We start from the raw sequence: 20,540 nt of genomic DNA, 5'->3' as shown, positions 1-20,540 counted from the left end.
GCCGAGTTGTAATATAATCTGTACGTTCTAATTTGCATAAAAAGATGTGCGCAGTTGGACATTTGGAAGTAAAGTCAGAAAATATAATAGGTTGAAAGGATTTCCACTACATCCATGCTTCATATCACACCATCATGATCCTTTATTTTAAGAAGAACTTTATCCTGAGTGCATTAGACCTAATTCTCATGTTTATGTCTAAATAGCTACAGTTTAGGTAGACGCTTGTCGTATGGCATCACATACAGGTAAAATAACAGCATTTTGTAGCTACGTATAGCATGTACAAAAATAAACGCACACGAGGTCGATGGCATGAGTTCCCTGTAAACAACTTTCTGTTGACTCTAATTTTGGAAACTGAAACTTAGAGCTCGATTTAAATTATGATAAGCACTTTACTTTTGGTACGTGTATATTATACCTGTATCGCTGAAGAAACTGTCTTCTCTGTGGGTACATATAGGTGCTATGCTGCATGCATTTCACCTAGGCTTTGACAGTTTTTCAGTTGGTTTGTAGTTCTAATCAAATTAATTGTTTTAAATTTCTTAATTCAAATGCAGATTTTAGGTATGCTACCAAAGCCTGGCCACCAAGGTTCGAGTCTTAACTGGAATCCGGCATCACCGTTTTAGATGCAGCTATTCAGGGACCTCTTCCAAATCACAAGCATGTCGTTGTCTAGTTCTGAGAGAGCGCGACCATTTGGTTATACTAATCCTAACCTTTTTTGTTGGGTATCCCTTTGAGCCCAAAGGTGTGTCAAAAAGTGAAAGGACACGCAGCGAGATGCCAGAACCCTCGCGCGGTGCCTCTCTATGGGGCCGTCCGTTCACACTTGATAATTTTAGGAAGAATGATTTGTAACTGAAATTAGCTCCTCTAACTCAAACTGAACTGAAGAAACTTTCATGTCGGAATTTTATTTTCGCGTTTCTCAAGTAACATTTGGAAAAGTCACCTGGATATGAGCAAAAAAAAATGTACAGTCGACTTTTCACTTTCAACATCATCGTCCCCAGGTCCCCTTGTTCGTGCATGGGCTGTTTTCACGTGTTTGCGTGAAAACGAAATATTGTACAGCGTTGCAGAGATTTACCTACCTGCAGTCGATAGATTCTATGTTCAGTTAAGTTGACCTGTCTGTTCTTTTCGCTAAAGGTTCGATTAAACTTTAAAATCTTTCATAACGAAGATTGTTCCTGAAGTTTATTTCTCAATTAATGCTGAATTGTTTCATGTATTGTTATCCGTTTTTATTTTTTGCGTTTACTGAAAGACGGCCCTTAGATATAACTTCGTAACAAACAAAAGGGTAATATCCTTCCCTTTCAGTGAGAGGTTTGTTTTATTCAAGGTATACTTTTTATCATGAAGAAACACCGTATATTTCTGAGTGTACTAGACCTAATGCTCATGTAAGGTCTAAAAACGTAGCAATTTACATGTAGGTAGACGTCTGTCGTATGGCAAAAACGTAGCAATTTCCCGTCTATCGTATGCCATTATATACATGTGCTTACAAACACACGTGGATTTACGTCAACTCGCTTGCATATCTCTTACATGGAAAGAAAATCTTGCCGAGTGATTAAAAATGAATTATTCCATAGCCTTTTGTGTTGTCAGACATGCAGTCAAGAAATTCTGCCAGTCAAAAAAGTAATCATCACACGATCAGCAACTAGATGTGGGCTGTTGCTTCGCGGCGCCATGTTCCATACAAAATGTCAATTTTATTCCCAAATTTAGACTGGCACTTGGATTGCTTCAAGGATAACGGACATTGATATCAGGATTCTGCGTCTGGAAACCGCATACTGCGACTTTACAAATTAATTTCATCAATGTAGGCCTAAGTATGACTGACAAACAACTCAGCCAAGGTGCATGTATATTGTGAATGTGGAAACTACTACTAGCCAATCAGCATGAAATCTACATGACCGCATAAGGTTTAACCCGGTTCACTGCAAATACATGACCAATCAGCACCTTACAAGTATTGGTACTAGGGTGCAGTTGAGCGGGAAAGAGAGCGACAAAGCAACCTTTCTGGAAAAGGGACCTCATTTCTAGTTTGTATAAATTACCCAGAGTTTGGTTTACGGTTTCTGTGTGCATGCATCAGAGAGAAGACCGCTTATCCAACTACGCCAACTACACTATAAGAACAAAAACGTTGACTTTCAACATGTGAAGCAGTGAGCAAAACATTGCGAAATTAAGTCAATCTATTAGTGTTCGTTAAAAGACCATTCAAGAATGAAGAACCTGCTTTTGCTTCGTGTTCGTCCCTTCAGTATACATGTACCTCAGGTGGCTTTCGTCGTACTTACGCTGCTGTTGATCTTAATGCTGTGTGCATCCCAAGCATCAAGCTTTGAAGATTCCTGTGGGAGACTGAGACAAGAACTCCAGTTCTTCAGAGCTGACAACATGGCCCTCGTGAATTTTGTGTACCAGACGAAAACCGTGCCGTCTCCAGTCCTCTGTGGCCGAGAATGCAGCATGGACGCAGACTGCAAGTCCGTTAACTACCACAGATGCAAGAAATTCTGCCAACTTAACAATGCAACACGGAACGAGTCTCCCCGAGACTTCTTGGAAGAGCAAGGCAGTGCCTATTATGATGCAGACGAAGAGACACCTCTCTTTACATCGGCTCGGAACGACTCTTCTCGTCGCCGAAGTTGCCGAGCAGCTCTTTGAAGCAGGCTTCTCCTCCAGTGGTGTCTACACTATTCAACCGGACGGATTTGATGGGTGCGGTCTGCGTGTTTACTGTGACATGGAAACTGACGGCGGGGGATGGATCGTGTTTCAGAGGAGACAAGACGGCAGCGTGGACTTCTACCGTAACTGGACAGACTACCAGGCTGGCTTTGGCGATCTGCTCGGTGAATTCTGGCTGGGCAATGATAACCTGGTGGCACTCACATCCGAGAAATCACAGCTGAAATGGGAACTTCGCATTGATTTGTGGGGCTGGGACAATAACACTGCATGGGCCAAGTATGAAGATTTCACGATTACTGGTGCAAAGTATACCCTGACATTCAGCACTTACAATGTCGACAGCACAGCCGGTGACGCTCTTAAAGAACACAACTGTATGTCCTTCAGCACAGCAGACAATGACAATGACGCTTGGAACAAGAATTGTGCGAAAAAATTTCAAGGTGCCTGGTGGTTTCAGAAATGCTCCGATTCTCACTTGAATGGCAAATATTTCCCGAATGTACAAACAAAACACCACCAAGGAATCTCCTGGGCTTATTGGTTAGGGGAGAGCGTTTCTCTCAAAAAATGCAGCATGAAGATGCGGGAATTAAATAACAATTCTTAGCTAATTCGATCAGTGTTGATGGAAAGGGGATAGTTTCTGGTCAAAATTTGGTTGTATATAACGCATCATTGTTAAAAGCAAATAGCCCGCTGCAAAATTAAATTCAGTGCATACGAATTGATCAACTGCAGAACGAACTACAGGTTCAACTTTTTTGGAATTTATATGATCAATTAAGCATTGTAAAGTTTCTCTTTTGGCGTTAAAGAAATCGTTTATTGTATGCTTATAACTGTCATAGCGTGCGGCTTTATAGTAAGATGTATTATTACAGATATTTAAACTGAACTGACACCTATAAGTTACTTCTAGAATGTACCAACAATTATATATGCGGGGATATAGGCGTAAGGTTGCATGTCGTCGCTAACGTTTCTTTAAACAAAATGTCGACATTACTTAAGATATATGTTAGAAATGCCACTTTCGAAAGCACTTGAGGCCACTTTGAGGAATTTTATTTTGATGGTTAAAGCGAGCATTTTATGCAAACAATGTATACTGAAACAAGGCGGATCGAGGGCTCAATTTATTTCCTAATTGGGTTCATCGATCGATGTGTGGTCCTTGACCAACCGATGGGTGATACACTCGATCTTTTAAGGGCGTAGTATATGGAAATGAAAGTGCGGAGTTTAAATATAGCTAATGTGTTCATGTCAGCACCGTGATGAGAATACAGACAAGAATATAATATGAAAGCAGTGTTCTGAAATGTGTATTTGCTGAGCTTTCGGTAACTGAGTACCTTCTTCAGGGCAAACACATTCAGTTCTGAATGAACGCAGAAAGGTCCACGTTCATTCCTCCTGGATACAGCGTTCCAAGTTCGAAAATGACGCGCTGCTCCTGTTCCTTACGCTGTACATCAGATGACGCTTTCCGTAGGATGCAGACGCTTACGTCACCGAGAGTATGTGGCGGCGCACAAGTGCTGCGCAACAGTGAGACCAGGTGTTTGTTGGCGCACACTGTGCAAGTGGTCTGCGAAGTGGTCACCAAGGCGACGCTTGGTCTCTCCGACGTACAGTTTACCACAGGGACGACATGTAATGCAATAACCCACATTACTTGTAATGCAAGTATGATCCCGGCGTATACTGTAGCTACCGTGGGGGCCGACGACTGACGAAGCTGTTAACCAAGTAGGGGCAGGTCGCAGGACCTGGTTTTGTATCGGGGATATGTATTCGTACAAAGCCCTGCACGCTTGAGCTGCACGGCCTATCCTAACTTTTTTTCCGAATAAAATCAAAACATCCGTCCTTCACTCTGCATTTATCAAACGACCTTAGTCTCCTTCATCGCCTCGTTCTCTAGCGGCAACTCCATCGTCAGCCTGATCTGTATCCCGTTGGCGTGCGCTCCGGCACGATGGGTTCGAAGAAGTAAGGCTCTGAGCCTCGAACCTGGGGCAGTCTACATGTAACTCTAACTCCAAAGCATAAGAAAAACGCGGAGCACTGATGATCAGTAATGTAGGCACAAAGTAAGAAAAAACGGTGCTCATCGGTTTGTTGAGGTGCTGAATTTTCGGCCCCACTAGGCCTTCATCGGAGCTGTGGGGGGGGACTAGTGATTTGATTGCGGATAAGTCCACTTTCAAACCGTTGGGCGTCAGTGTTCCAATCCGGAATGTGATGCACCGTGATCAGAAAATCGAGCACTGAGTGCTCTGATCTTTTCAGAGCACCGATTTGATGTTATATTCTCGTCGATTTTCTGATCACGGTGCTACGCAGCCCTTCCATATTTCTCTGATCTACTATCTGCTGCGAATTTTGTCGATCACCGTCGGATAGGGTCCATCTGATATCCAAGCCTCACCTCGATTGTTAGACAGCTTGCCCACTTCATCACCTGCAGCTGTGGAGACAGGTATGAGGTATGAACTGTTTTTTTTTTCGTACACACGTGGATAATGGATTCCCATCCACCTGTAAACAGTGAATTTCTCAAAATATTAAATCTCTCGCCCAGTGAACAGAATTTCCAGTCCCATCGGCAATTAGATATGGGTTGTTGCTTAGTAACATCATATACCACACGGACTGCCCATTTTATTAGAACCCGTGAATTAACATTTGAATTGAGCCAAGAGTAAAACGTTCACAGGTAATCATGACTGCGTGTGCAAACCATATACTGAGCTTTACGGAACCATTTGAGTAGACGGGAGGCATACATGTAGGTTTCATTTCTGACAAACGGTTCAGCTTGTTATATCAGCCGTGCGAAGCATACTGATTATCGTCGACTTTTTCCAAATTAATTCACCAATTTCAGCTAAATTTGCTCAGAATTTAGCTTTTCCGGAATCTCATATGTAGTGACTAGCATTTTGCCCAGTGGTCACCTAATGGTCACTAGTGGTCATTTTCAAAATTACAACATGATTTTTCTTCCACAACCTTGGTCCAATTATTGTCAAACTTGGTCAGTGGCATGTTTGGACAAAACTTCATAAAAGTTGTTCACAGAACTTGGTCAGTGGTCACCTTGCGGTATAGTGGCCATTTTCTTCAAAATTACAGATTTGTTCTTCTTCCACAGGCTTGGTCCAATCATTGACCAGCTTGGTCTCCTATACCCTAGGACTCCCAAGTTAGGTTCCCTCCTTAGTTAGCCTATGGGTCTTCTCTACCCCTTGGCACCCGGCTGTTCACTCTCCCACTGCCAACTCCAACTGACACCCTTGAGTAAGCACACACTCAGGTCATGCAGTACCAGGATCCAGCGCAGCATCCATTGTTCCCGCCTTCACTGTTCCCGCCTCAACGCTTCACCGAGCTAATTCCTACATCTGGATCCCTCTCTACACCATATAAGCTCCACTCCCACTTAAAATCCTGCAGTCTCCTGAGGATGGACAGAGTGTTTTGTGACAGTGAGCTATTACCTCCGCAGTAAGGATCGCCATTCATTAACCCGGTTATTTTTTAATGTAAAAAAATCAGCTTTTTCAAGCTTTAGACCTAATGTGAATATTGGGTCCAGAGAAGTAATATTTCAGGTACACATCTGCGAATACATGGTAACCTCAACTTCTCTTTGCTGTCACTTAGTATGAAACGGTCTTTGGAAATGGCCACGGAATTAAAACTATCTACAGTGTTGTTACAGCCGATTTCATAATAACGATTGTATCTCAATAGTCTCGTCCAGCGAAGAAAATTTAATTTGATTGCCGTTTGTGCTCTTAACTTTGCAAGAATTAATTTTCTTTTCCGTCTCATTGGTATTCTTCCTGTAAAGCAATTAGATGTGGGTCGTTGCTTAGTAACGCTATCAAAGATCATCTTGCGCGCTATACGATTTTTGAACACTATTATATTCCAGGAAGAATGCCCATTTTATTGGCACACGTGAAATTTGAATTGGGTCAAGAATAAAACGTTCATTGGTAATGCACGACTGCGAATGCTTAACTACTAAGCTGTACAAAATCTCATGGTGGACAGTGTCATAGGTGGTCGATCCACGGGAACAACAAGTGTGATATTACAATTGATGTGCGGCATGTGCTGTTTCAACTCCGCGCATCGTGCTATTTCGTGCTGAAAGCAAAACTTGCAAAATCTCAACCTCCGCAGATAATGAGGCAATGTTATATTCATGCAAGGTCATCTGAAGGTGTGCTCTAAATAAAAAGCAAAACAAGCAAACAAACTACCAAAACGAGCTTAACACGGAACATCGCTTTAAATTTAAATTGTGTAATTTAAAAAGAGAGAAATATATAGTATTTGTAACAAACTGGTTTTCAGAGGAATTGAGGACTCATGAAGCACGAGGTTTTTTCCCGACTGGCTGAATTTCAAGACACGAAATCCCGGTCAAAAATATTGACAAGGTTGAACAGCAGGCGAGAAGAGACGACATGAGTGTTAATATGAACAACAATTGTGGTCATAGCAGAAACAGTGATTTCAAAGCATTTTGCTCGCCTCCATGAGCATAGCTAGGCGCATGCACAGCGGAACTCTAATAACACACGGGTCTCCGTCGTGGTCAGAGCTACCAGCGCGACGCGCGCTGTCCATCCTCGTACCCATCAAGGTTACACGATTACATTGCTGAGGACATGACACATCAACTGTATGCGCTCGATCGAAAATGATACATGTGTGCTTGTAGCATACCAAGTGGTCATTTTGCTACCAATTAAATTTCCAATGACCGTGGTATAATGATTCTGCCTGTGTGGAAACTAATACAGTACTGTCAAACGGTTCAGATTTTTTAGTCTCAGTGTAGAGATTCATAGACACTGAAGGTGTATTGATGTGAAATTAGGAACTGACCAATCCTGAAACAATATAACGTATTATGCACGACCGGTATGATACAAATGCATGCACGACCAATCAGCATCTGCGTGTTGATACGTGGGCAGTTAAGGAAGACAGCAACTAGGCTGCACCTTCGGGTGATCTAAACCTCGTTCATTTCTTACCTTGTAAACATTGCTTAAAGACTAGATGTGAAAGAAAACGCCAAGCACCAGCCAGGGAACATAGTGCTCGTTGAAAGACTATACTAGAGTGAAGAAGCTGATTTTGCTTCGTGTTCGTCACCTCAATGTACATGTACCTCAAATGGCTTTCGTCGTACTTGCGCTACTGTTGATCTTGATGCCAAGTGCATCCCAAGCATCAGGCTTTGAAGTTCCTTGTGATGGATTGTGCCAGGAACTCAAACTGTTCAGAGCTGACAACGTGGCCCTTGTGAATTCTGTGTACCAGACGAAAACAGTGTCCTCTCCAGTCCTCTGTGGCCGAGAATGCAGCATGGACCCAGACTGCAAGTCCGTTAACTACCACAGATGCAAGAAACTCTGTCAACTGAGCAATGTCACGCGTGACGAGTCACCTCAAGATTTTTTGGAAGATCAGGGCAGCGCGTATTTTGATACAGATGAGCAGACACCTGTCTTTGGGTTGGCTCGTAATGACTCTTGCCGTCACCGAAGTTGCAAGCAGCTCTTTGAAGCAGGCTTCTCCTCCAGTGGTGTCTACACTATTCAACCGGACGGATTTGATGGGTGCGGTCTGCGTGTTTACTGTGACATGGAAACTGACGGCGGGGGATGGATCGTGTTTCAGAGGAGACAAGACGGCAGCGTGGACTTCTACCGTAACTGGACAGACTACCAGGCTGGCTTTGGCGATCTGCTCGGTGAATTCTGGCTGGGCAATGATAATTTGGTGAGTCTCACATCCGAGAAATCACAGCTGAAATGGGAACTTCGCATTGATTTGTGGGGCTGGGACAATAACACTGCATGGGCCAAGTATGAAGATTTCGCGATTTCTGGTGCAAAGTACACTCTATCATTCATCACTTACGATGTCAACAGCACAGCCGGTGACGCTCTGACAAGACACAACGGGAGATCCTTCACCACAATGGACAATGACAATGACACCTGGAAATATAACTGCGCAAAAAAATTCCAAGGTGCCTGGTGGTTTCAGAAATGCTCCGATTCTCACTTGAATGGCAAATATTTCCCGAATGTACAAACAAACCACAACCATGGAATCTCATGGGCTCAGTGGTTAGGGGAGAGCGTTTCTCTCAAAGAATGTAATATGAAGATACGGGAATTAGCGGTGGTTTAATTTTTTGCAGAAAAATTTGGGGATGGGGAAAGATGGGGGATGACCTGCTTGGCCATGAAAATTTGAAAAGCGGGGGGGGGACTCCACTACACAGAGTTCGATGTTCATGATATTGATTTACTTGTAATAATTATGTATTCAGAGTTGTACATTAATGACTTTTAAAAAATTGTTTCCCCTTTTAAGTGATATTGAATGCAATTTAGTCAATGGAAGTCTGAATAATCAGTTTTTAATTTTTACTCACCAAAAAGGTTGGGGGATTGATTCAGCCCAGCCATTCACCTTAAAAAGTGGTGATATATACCCCCACCCCTCGGGATTAACACCCATGGGAATTAGACATCAATCATTTCTACTCAGTATTCATGTTGAATGGAAGGGGACAGTTTAGAAGGATTTGGATAATTTGGCCGAAATTAATTTGTATAATACATCATCGTTGCAAACAAATGCGTAGCTCGGCTACAGAATTAAATTCACGTCTTTTTTTGTTCAAGAATTTTAAAGCTTTTATACTTGTGCAGTAGATATCTTAAAGTGCTAGGGACAATTTTGCAAGTGCAGAGCGTCCACATAAGAAGTTTACGGAGATAAGAAATTACTTTAATGGCAAAACTACTCTTGGGAAAGACACTATCTCTAGAATGGGCAGAATGCCCTCTTTGCAATGGTGAACAGCTTGTAATGTTACTGACAGAGATGAACAAACTGGACCGGTGTCAAGGGTGCTGAAATTGGCACTGTGAGAAGTTTGCATGTTTGATTAACAAGGCTCAACCATGCAAGTGTGCGGAATACAAATGCCTTTGCTTTAGAATACATTCTTGAAAACAAGGAATGTACCTAAATCTATCTAATCCGCTTTGTTTTCGCTACTTCCTCATAAGTTTAATGTGCTGTGTCCTGTATTGCGGACATAACCACCATTCCTGTCAATGCACATCCGACATTTTTATGTATTTTTTATCTCTGTATACTTTTCATGTGGACGCCCTGTATATGATCAATTGGCTTTGTACATGTAAATTTTGGGCAGGACGGTAGAGTAACCGTTCATTGCGATGCAGCTTTATGTTAAGATATAGGATTACTGAATATTATTTGAATTGCACTGAAACCTATTAGTTACTTCTCGAATGGGTAAAGAATTATAAATACAGGAATTTAGGTGTAGCTTACTTGTCGTTGCAAACATTTCTTTACACAAATGTCAACATTATTTAAGAAATATGTTAGAAATGCCACTTTCAACAGCACCTGAGGCCACTTTGAGGAATTTATTTTGAAGTTTGAAACAAACACTTTATGCAAACAATATACTCTTGATTGAAAGAAGGAAGATCGAGGGTTCCATTTATTTCCTAATTAGGTTCGTCGATTGATTTGTGGTCCTTGACTGCAACTGTAGCTGGTGATACGCTCGATCTGTCCAGGGCATAGTGAATGGAAATGAAAGTGCAGAGATTATATATAGCTAGTGTGTGTTCATTTTAAGATTTTAGGGGGTGGCACTCTGGGTAATATTGGCTGGGCGACATCGATTCCCTGATTAGGCCTACACTACACGTACTGAGCTTAGGTCGAGGTTAAAAAAAATGGATGTAAAGTTGACTTAAATTTTGAAGAAGTTTAATACAAGCAAAATTAACTTGGTTGTTAGATGCTAATTGTGTTGTGAAACGTGGGTAAAAGCTGTATCATACTTGATATACTTGTGACTGTGATTAGTTTTTAGAGAATTCATTAGTAAAATGTAGCTATATAATAAGATTGATATATCATTACAACTTGCGAAACACAAGAAATAAGAAAAAAATTACCTTCATGACCTACCTTAGCAACCGACGAATAACGAAGCCAAGTTTGTACAAATAGCCGAGTAAAAAAAATTACACGCACAAAATTGTATAGTCAAAGTAAAATGTACATAGAGCTGTGCTTATGATTTCACGTGTAGTAGGCGTATAGTCGATAAAGAACACAAAATCATAAATGATTCAATTTTTACAACGGAATGCTTATCGCACTGAAGCCTTTTTCAGTTCTTTCCATTCCTTAAACATTCTTTAAAAAACCCTCCAAAATCCTTCACTGATCCTCAACTTTACAGCAATAGCGATCATTGAAGGAACATACTCCCGAAGTAAAACATACGCGAATTTGTTTTTCCAAAATCGAATTTTAGATTTTCACATTTCTAGATAGTAAAATTGTTGTAGAGATTCCTTCAGTTGTTTCAGTTTTGAAGCAACGGTCAATAAATATGGTACAAAAGTAAGGGAATCTCAAAAGTTGTCAAAATTTCAAATTTAACCCTTCTAATACTGGACAGTTTAGTCACGTTGCCACTTGTTTTTGCCCCATTAGACAGCGCCCTCTACATCACAATGCAAAAAGCAGTTGTATTATTTTGCATGGTATCCGGGTTAGACCCGTAAATAGGGCCCTACGCGTATGCTCCGTCGAGTGTCGTAGGGGGTCTATCTATGCAGGCTATATGTATCTTTTCCAGGGGCCAAAATGGAGGAAAAAATAATAGTTTTGTTGAGCTTGTTATCGACCTGGATTTATATTTATCTTCGCCATATCAATTATCCACCTTCGCCACGTGAACGCTGCACTGGTGCTTGATATTACAATTTGAACGTTCGTCCTTGGCTATATTTATCGTGAACTCTCGATATCGATATTCCATCGTCAATCTTCGCCATTTCAACCATGCATTTTCGCACTATTGATCGTCCATCTTGCACCATCCTTGCAATCACTGTTGAATGATGCTTCTTCAACAAGTCAACCATGGCCCTTGATAAATTGAATGTTCAAACTCCGGTCCTCGCTCGATCGAGCTGGTAAGAATAATGGAGTTAATATGACGACTGTTTCATGTCGAGGGTAACAATTTACTATTGATCGGAGACTCAATCTGTACGTTTTGTACTTTGTTTACCAGCCTATTCAAGGGACTTTGGAGTTCCTCTGTACATGTCTCCAATATGATTTTGGTAATTGAAAGTTTGCACAAAACGAGTGAAAAGAATATGGCCAATGACCCAATGAAATGTATCTACGTTCCCCTTTCTTGTGTGCGCGTGGGACGTCAAATAGATATGGATGCGAGTAATTCTTGTTGTTCAATATCCGAAACATCCAATGCATCATGCATGAGAATTTCTCTCAACAAATAATTATCTACAGAATGTAAAGAAAAACGTAAGCCTTCCCCTTGAGATGGTCTTTTTCGTGTTATCACTGTACTGTAATCCGGAGAGCCACGGTTTCGTGTTACTAACATCCGGGGTACCACGCGCGCCTTGACTAGGGCGAGTGCGCGAAAACCCGAGACGATGGTGCCTGTTTAGTAGTGTCGTACAAAAAGGAACAATGTTGACAACAGGTACTAACTTTTGAGAAAGGAACTTTTATTCTAAACTATTTTCAGCTTGTACAAGAGAGAGTGGGAGAACTGCGCATAGAGATGTTGCTTGGAGAGTGGTTGTGATGAGACTGGCTAAAAATATGACCAAGTGGTGAAAATAGGGTTGGGAACATAGGCCGGAAGAACAAGGGTAAATCTAACTAAAATCTAATTATAAAGTAATAAATCCTAGACCAGAAGTCTGCCAGAGGAATGTGGTAAGAAGGCCAAAGCAATAAAAGTGGGTCCTGTGTAGGAGTGCTCTTAAATCAATTAGGTGGCTTGACATTACAGGGTCAAAAGTTGAAGGCTCCTAATCTACTGCTTAGAAAAATGTACATGGAGTCTACTGTAGATGCAAGTGTTCTTATTTTTACAAGGGGGAAAAACGCTACAGGAGCCCCCTTCCAGTGAGTGACTACACAATGAAAAGGAAAGTAAAATGACTTGAGAAATTAACAAAAAAAATTAGGAACGAACGAATGTAACATAGCGTTTTGGCCAATGGACGGTACGGCCGGAGCGTGTGGTACGCTTGGAGGGAGTGCCTGACAAAGAGGAATTGTGATTAAGATCGAGAGCGATATTAGGTGCGAGTGCTGGGGCAGGTTGGTTAGGCTTGGGCGGAACATTAATTGTTTCTTTGGCAATGTCTAGATGGGCACATTTGAGGCGGTCAATGCTAATAGTGTCCTTTCGATGTCCTAGGTCGATGACGAAATGTTTGTCTGAACGGCTGAGAACTTTGAACGGGCCATCGTAGGGGGGTTGGAGAGGTTTGCGTACCGCGTCACGGCGAACAAAAACATGGGTGCACGTATGCAAGTCTGAGGGAACATGAATGTTAGTCCGTTGTTGGGAACGGCCAGGGGGTGGTTGAAGACTTTGCATGGAGCGTTGTAGACGATGAACGTAGGCCGTGGGGTCGAGGTCCACGGCATCTGTGGTAGTATCGAAAAATTCTCCGGGCAAGCGAAGAGTGGTTCCATAGACACGCTCAGCCACACTGTGGCCGAAGTCTGCCTTGACGGCGGTTCGAATCCCCAGCAGGACGAGTGGTAATGTCTCTGTCCAATTGGTTGTGTCAACTTGTGACTTGAGTGATGATTTGAGTTGCCTGTGGAAACGTTCCACTAGGCCATTGGCAATGGGGTGGTAAGCAGTGGTACGTATACACTGAGTGCCAAGTAGGTTGGTCAGGGCACGGAAGAGTGCAGAGTCGAACTGTGCACCACGGTCAGTGGTGAGAGTTGATGGAACGCCGAATGAGGCAACCCAGTGTGTGACAAAAGCACGAGCGACTGTTTCAGCAGTGATGTTAGGCAATGGGATGGCCTCCGGCCAACGTGTGAAACGATCAATGCATGTGAGCATGTATGTATTTCCATTGGATGGTGGTAATGGTCCTACCAGATCGATGTGGACATGTGAAAAGCGACAGTCCGGGGCAGGAAATTGAGAGAGGGGGGCAAAGGTATGACGGCTAACCTTTGCACGTTGGCATTGAATACATGATCGGGCCCACTGTCTGACATCTCGGTTGATAGATGGCCAAACATATCGATCTGTATGTAAGTAGGCGTTGCGTGGCGCGAATGCCTGGGCGTGACAGGGAGTGCAATGCGTCAAATACGGTGCGACGAAACTCTACTGGCACGAACGGACGTGGATGTCCTGTCGAAATGTCACAAATTAATGTTGTGTCGCAAGAATGGAGCGGAACGGCGTGGAATTTGAGGGAGGATGACGATGATGTTTGAAGTTGTGCCAGTTCCGCACTGTTTGTCTGCAATTCCGCCATTTTGCGGAAATCGATGAGAGAAGATTGTTCCAAGCGAAGAGTGTTAAGTTCAACACGTGATAGTGCGTCGGCTGCGACGTTATCTCCACCTTTCACATGTCTGATGTCACAGGTAAATTGTGATATGAAGTCGAGGTGGCGACTTTCGCGAGGGGGGTGACGGTCAGATGAGGTGCTGAGAGCATATGTGAGCGGCTTGTGGTCTGTAAGCACGTGAAAATGTCGACCCTCAAGCGAGTGCCGAAAATGTTTGATGGCGAGGTAAATGGCTAACAATTCGCGACCGAATGTGCTATAACGTGTCTCGGCGGGTTGAAGTCTCTTGGAGAAAAATGCGAGTGGTTGCCATGCGTTGTCCACTCGTTGTTGGAGAACGGCTCCAACAGCGACATCCGAAGCATCTGACATGACGCACAGAGGCGCGTCTGGCTTGGGATGAGCGAGGAGAGTGGCATTAGTGAGGGCAGTTTTGATCGCTTGAAATGCAGCCGTAGCAGTGTCACTCCAAGGCAACGGTGCTGATTTCTTTCCTGCATTAGCGAGCAGATCGGTGAGTGGCTGGAGGACTTGCGAGCAATGAGGAATGAAGCGGCGGTAGAAGTTAACTAGTCCGAGAAATTCGCGCAGTTTGGTCAGAGTAGTTGGCTGCGGAAAATCGCGGATGGCACTGACCTTTGTTTCAAGTGGTTGCACCCCTTGAGCATCAACTCGATGTCCAAGGAACTCAAGTGATTCCGTACCAAGGCAACATTTGGCCGGATTGATGACCACTCCATACTCATTGAGGCGGCTAAACAGAAGACGGAGATGTTGAGCATGTTGTTCGGCGTCGGCACTGGCGATCAAAAGATCATCAATGTAAGCATAACAAAAATCAAGTCCGCGTGTGACTTCATCGATGAATCGCTGGAATGTCTGGGCAGCGTTGCGCAATCCGAACGGCATTCGAACAAATTCAAAAAGTCCAAACGGTGTAGTGATGGCTGTTTTCGCGATATCTTCCGGTGCCATTGGTATTTGGTGATATGCACGGACGAGATCGATTTTTGAGAATATCGTTGTGCCATGTAGTGAGCTGGTAAAGTCCTGTATGTGGGGCACAGGATAACGGTCTGGCACTGTGGATGAGTTCAGGGCTCGGTAGTCTCCACATGGCCGCCAATCACCAGGTTGCTTCTTGGGGACCATATGGAGGGGCGACGACCAATTGCTGTCAGAAGGGCGAATGATGCCAAGAGCCATCATGTGCTGGAATTCATCCTTAGCAACTTTAAGGCGGTCAGGGGCTAGACGCCGTGGGTGGGCCGCTGTAGGCGGGCCTGTCGTGACAATATGATGCGTAACATTATGTTTGACTGGAGTGTCACGACAGGATGATCTACTGGTGATGTCCGGAAATTCCTTCAGGATGTCTGCGAAATGTGATGGGGGCGGTGGCGCGAGGACAAGACCGACCGATTGTGTGTTCGAGGCTTTGCCGGTGATGCTCAACTTGGTTGTGGCATCAAGAAGCCTGTGATGTCGAAGATCTACCAGCAAATTGAAATGACGAAGGAAATCTGCGCCTATTATGGCCTGCTGAATTTCTGCAATTACAAAAACCCAGCGACATGGCCGCCGGATACCAATGTCAAGTGTCAAAGATCTCTCACCGTAAGTAGCAATTGTCGATGAATTTGCTGCTTGGAGATCTTGCCCATGTCGACGGTGGGTGCGCTCCTGCGGGGTAGGAGGGATGACGCTCACCTCAGCTCCTGTATCTACGAGGAATTGGCGTGCAGAGTGGCGGTCAGTGACATAAAACAGGCGAGAGGGTGTGGAGTGGCCGGCAGAGTATGCCGCCTTTACTTGCCGGCCTGGCCGTTTCCCTGGTTGCTGGCATTGAAGGAACAGGGTTGGGTGCACTTGTGGGCCCCGTCACCAAATTTGGCATGATACCAGCACACGTTGCCGTCATCCGGAGGAGTTGGAGTGCCGGCACGGGGTCGACGACTGCGAGAGTTTGAACGGGAGCGTTGAGGGTTGGTCGCCAGTTTCTGGATTTGAGTAGTTAGGCGATTTATCTCGCCGCGAAGAAGTTCTACCTCGCTCTGCAGGTTTGCTGTTGGGGTAGCCACCGGTGCCACTGAGTTTACCCCGTGAGATGGGATGGACACAGCCATGACTTTGTCAGCCAGCTCGGCGAGTTGTTCCATCGTCATTGAGTCTCCTGCCGAGGTGATTACCATCTGTACGCTAGCCGGTAACCGTTGCAAGAATAACTGGCGCAGGATCGAGTCTTCCAGTACTCTGTCACCGAGGAGTTGGCGCATCCGCCGCAGTAACTGCGTCGGCTTACGATCGCCAAGTACCTCGTCTGTCAGAAGCTGCTGTAGTCGTTTTTGTTCAGTTGCCGTTGTTCTTTTGATCAGCTCCTCACGCAGGGTTTTGTAGGGGGTGTCTTGTGGAGGATTTAGGAGGATGTCCCTGACTTCCTGAGCAATTGACGGGGTGAGAGCTGAAATGATGTGGTTGTATTTCGTTTTCTCCGCGTTGATCCCTCTTGTGGCAAACTGGGCCTCCACCTGAGCAAACCATACATGTGGATCTGCTGGCCAGTACTGAGGTAGTTTCAGGCTAACTGCAGCTGTCATGGGTGTGGCAGTCGAGCCCACTGCTGGTGTTTCTTCGAGTGGCATTTTCAAATCACGTCAGGGTCACCAATTTAGTAGTGTCGTACAAAAAGGAACAATGTTGACAACAGGTACTAACTTTTGAGAAAGGAACTTTTATTCTAAACTATTTTCAGCTTGTACAAGAGAGAGTGGGAGTACTGCGCATAGAGATGTTGCTTGGAGAGTGGTTGTGATGAGACTGGCTAAAAATATGACCAAGTGGTGAAAATAGGGTTGGGAACATAGGCCGGAAGAACAAGGGTAAATCTAACTAAAATCTAATTATAAAGTAATAAATCCTAGACCAGAAGTCTGCCAGAGGAATGTGGTAAGAAGGCCAAAGCAATAAAAGTGGGTCCTGTGTAGGAGTGCTCTTAAATCAATTAGGTGGCTTGACATTACAGGGTCAAAAGTTGAAGGCTCCTAATCTACTGCTTAGAAAAATGTACATGGAGTCTACTGTAGATGCAAGTGTTCTTATTTTTACAAGGGGGAAAAACGCTACACCTGTACTGCAAATATATACCTGTATTCAGTTCCAAACGTTGATACTTAAGAGGTGATATCCCGATGGATTGTAAAAGTATTGGAGGGATTCCTCTTCCTCTGATATCGATGGTCAAGTTGTTAATTTTGTTTGTAAAACAGTTGAATTTTAATCATCACTTAATCACTATGATCTATGATAGCTAAGCGCACGCCTTGGGGGGGTCCGTAAGAATGTGACAAACATATAAACAATTTAAGTGGCTCATTGATGAGAGTTATTTTCAAGAAGACTGAGATGTCCACCCCTTTCGCCTCTCTTATTTCAGCTTTTAGTTTTCTTTTCCATGAAAAAAGTCTGTTAAAGTTGATCTTGATTGCAACCTCGTCTGCATCATTCCCTCCAGGCTTGTTCAGCTTACATGTAAAGCGACAGAGTCGGATATGGCTTTGTGGCCAAGTGCATCAATAATGCTATTATGCCAATAATGCTATTATGCATCCGGTATAAAAGATTCATAACATTTAACAAGAAATATGCTGACAAATAAATTGATGCCGGCTGTGCACTCTATACAGGAGAGAAAAGAATAGTATCAAAACTTCAAATCCTAGGTGCGCTAGTGCCTGTATATGTATATGCATCTGAAGCATGGAAGACCCAATGGAAACACACATGAGCCTAGTATTTCGGTCACGTGGGGTTACGTTTGGATTGTTTACGTTTTGCAATGCGTAGCACGATTCCTAGCGGAGATGTCACATGACATTTAGCAGCAGCTAAAGCTTTGTGATAACGAGAGGTCCTCCAAGCTTTAGTGACATGTATTGAAACCCTTTGGACTTTTAACATCGGCAATATATAGGCCAACGCCGTTTTACGTACACTACAGCCGCCCAGCCTGGGTTGAACTCAACCCTGGGTGGACCCAGTTCAATCAATCCGGTTTTGTTTCAGACTTGTTTCTTGTGAACCGAGTCTACAATTAATATTACTGGGGTGAGCTCAACCCGGAAATGGGCACCAAAGTTTTTCAAACTGGGTTGGAAATTCTCAACCCTGGTCCGGAGCAGGGTTGAATTCATCGCCGGTTGAAGTCTGTCGATCTCAGGATTAATACAGATACTTGAATACTTTTCAAGTGTGAATCCTTACCAGTTTTTAAACTTGCGTCAACCCTGACATTTGTCTAGTGTGAAAAGGCCTTATGTCGCATTTCCGCCCCACGTAAAATTCCAACTGTGCGCGCAGCACTGTAGTTCTTTTTCAAGCACAAATTAACACCACTAAAGCAAAAATCCGTAGATTACGGGGTTAAAAAAAAAGAAAAATTGGCCAGACTGGTATTATTGCATGCATAAGTCCCAGATATAAATCCCACCAATACATGCTCCAAGCAAGATAGGATCCAGGTACCGTAAGACCCATAGGCTCGGTCAGGGGCCTACTTAAGAAAACGTTATAGAAATTTTCGAGGCACTAGAACCTTCATTAACTTTCAAGTTTGCTAAATTGCATGCCAATAATGAACGAAGAATAGTAGGCTACAAATTGAATGGCTAATATTGTTCACCATTGGCCAAAGCAATTGCCTGAAAGTAAAAGGTCACGCAGTGAGCTTGCGGAAACTATGCGCGGTCCGCTTGTGAGGATTATACATGGGGCCGTCCTATCACGTTCTACAATTTTGGGAAGAATGATTTTTAACTACAACACCCCAAGAAACACTCATCTCGGAATTTTCCCTCAAGTTATATTTTGAAGAAGTCACCTGCTGGAAATACGTAATAAACGAATTTCATGAACGACCTTTCACTTGCGGCAATATCGTTCCGCGGTCTCCTCGTTCATGCGTGTTCGTTTAATTGTTCATGCGTGTCCGTTTAATTCATCCCCGAAAAACGACATTGTAGAACGTTGCATAAACTTACCTACCCGAAGTCGTTGGGTTCTAGATTCAGTCTAGTTGACCTGACGCAGTTATGGGTGCACCACTACAAATAAATTCCCATAGACAGCAATGATAAATCCCCACACTTTGCAATTATTTTAAAAATACTCACAACTCCCACAGGTGTCCAGGCTGCACAGAAATACGATGATCGACATGTCCCCTTTCATTTCCCTTTCAATTTTCGGGGGGTTGACCAATGAATTTTTGAGAAATTTTCACCAGAAGCAGACCATTCCTAAAAATGAAGAAAATGTCCCTGCCCAGAAAAGTAGCCATTTTGAAAAAACATCCCTCTGCAAAACGGCCAAATAGGCTTAGTGCCATTTCCGGACCCGACTGCATTCAAATTCCTCAGAATTTGAAGCCCAAAGTCCGGGCCAGGGGTTCAGTGCCATATTTCTCCAATTCCTCAATTTCATGGCTCTCTACTATAGAATATTTTGAGTGTATAACTATTATTAATGAGCTCGGCGGACATATTTAGGCCTAGGTCCTTTTTGCGTGGGTGCACCCTTATTGTCAGCAAAGATTAAATTAAGCATTAGAACCTATCGTAAAGGGGATCACTGTTTTAAGTTGATTTCTCTATAAATTTAAAACCCTTCAAATATTTGCGTCTATTTTTATTTTGGCTTTTGCCGAAAAAGACCATCAAGTATAAATCCGTAACTGTACGTCTGTGAGCGGGACCACCATATTGGACTTCACGTACTGTACATGTATTTTATATTTTGGGAAGTGATAGGTCGATTTTTGGCAGGATATATCTCTCTTCTAGGTCAATTAATTTTTCAGTTTCTATAATTTGACATGCCAGCAAATATTTTTTACCAAAGACTTTTTTCTGAGCCGAATTTAAAGAAGTTAACTGCAGTCTGCATGGCGCGCGGTTCTCGGCACATGCGCAATCATTCACGGTAACCTGAGCGCGTGAAGTTTGCATATGCTTGGAATTATTCGGGTAATTTTTGCCAGATTTTTCAAGACTAGTTTCTGGCAGTTCGTCTCTTGTGAATTTAGCTCCCTCCTATCCTACTGGTGCTGCTAATCGGTTGTGCTCGCCATCTCGCACGCACGGTGCACCTGCCAAACAGTAAAACCAGTCTTGGGGGGCCTAATTCCAGGCCTTCTTTTAGTACAAAGACAGAAGAGCGTTGGGTGTTGGCTATGAGGTGACGGACGGCGTTCGCTGAATTAGTCACGTAATGTTTGCGATGTCTATGGTTCACGGTGCATTTCCATTATTG

The 20,540-nt window shown here is 43.5% G+C and overlaps 1 protein-coding gene and 2 pseudogenes across 2 annotated transcripts; 2 read left to right on the top strand and 1 right to left on the bottom strand.

Annotated features, from left to right (window-relative positions):
• Positions 1-2,119: 2,119 nt before the first annotated feature.
• LOC147796644 (microfibril-associated glycoprotein 4 pseudogene) lies at positions 2,120-4,053 on the top strand (annotated as a pseudogene).
• Positions 4,054-4,296: 243 nt separating this feature from the next.
• On the top strand, positions 4,297-11,236 carry LOC110984617 (microfibril-associated glycoprotein 4 pseudogene; annotated as a pseudogene). Its single transcript, XR_015427786.1, has 3 exons — positions 4,297-5,237; positions 5,906-6,258; positions 7,829-11,236. The product of XR_015427786.1 is annotated as a microfibril-associated glycoprotein 4 pseudogene (transcript).
• Positions 11,237-16,042: 4,806 nt separating this feature from the next.
• LOC147796643 (uncharacterized) lies at positions 16,043-17,356 on the bottom strand. Its single transcript, XM_087146921.1, has one exon. The coding sequence runs from the start codon at positions 16,874-16,876 to the stop codon at positions 16,043-16,045; it is 834 nt and encodes a 277-aa protein (XP_087003047.1). The 5' UTR covers positions 16,877-17,356.
• Between the last annotated feature and the right edge of the window lie 3,184 nt (positions 17,357-20,540).

This window comes from Acanthaster planci, linkage group LG15 (assembly GCF_054643075.1).
Source record: "Acanthaster planci isolate LZ-2023a linkage group LG15, COTS_SCS, whole genome shotgun sequence".
NCBI lineage: Eukaryota > Metazoa > Echinodermata > Asteroidea > Valvatida > Acanthasteridae > Acanthaster > Acanthaster planci.
Note: the sequence above shows the minus strand (reverse complement) of the source record. Positions and strands in the feature narration are given on the sequence as shown.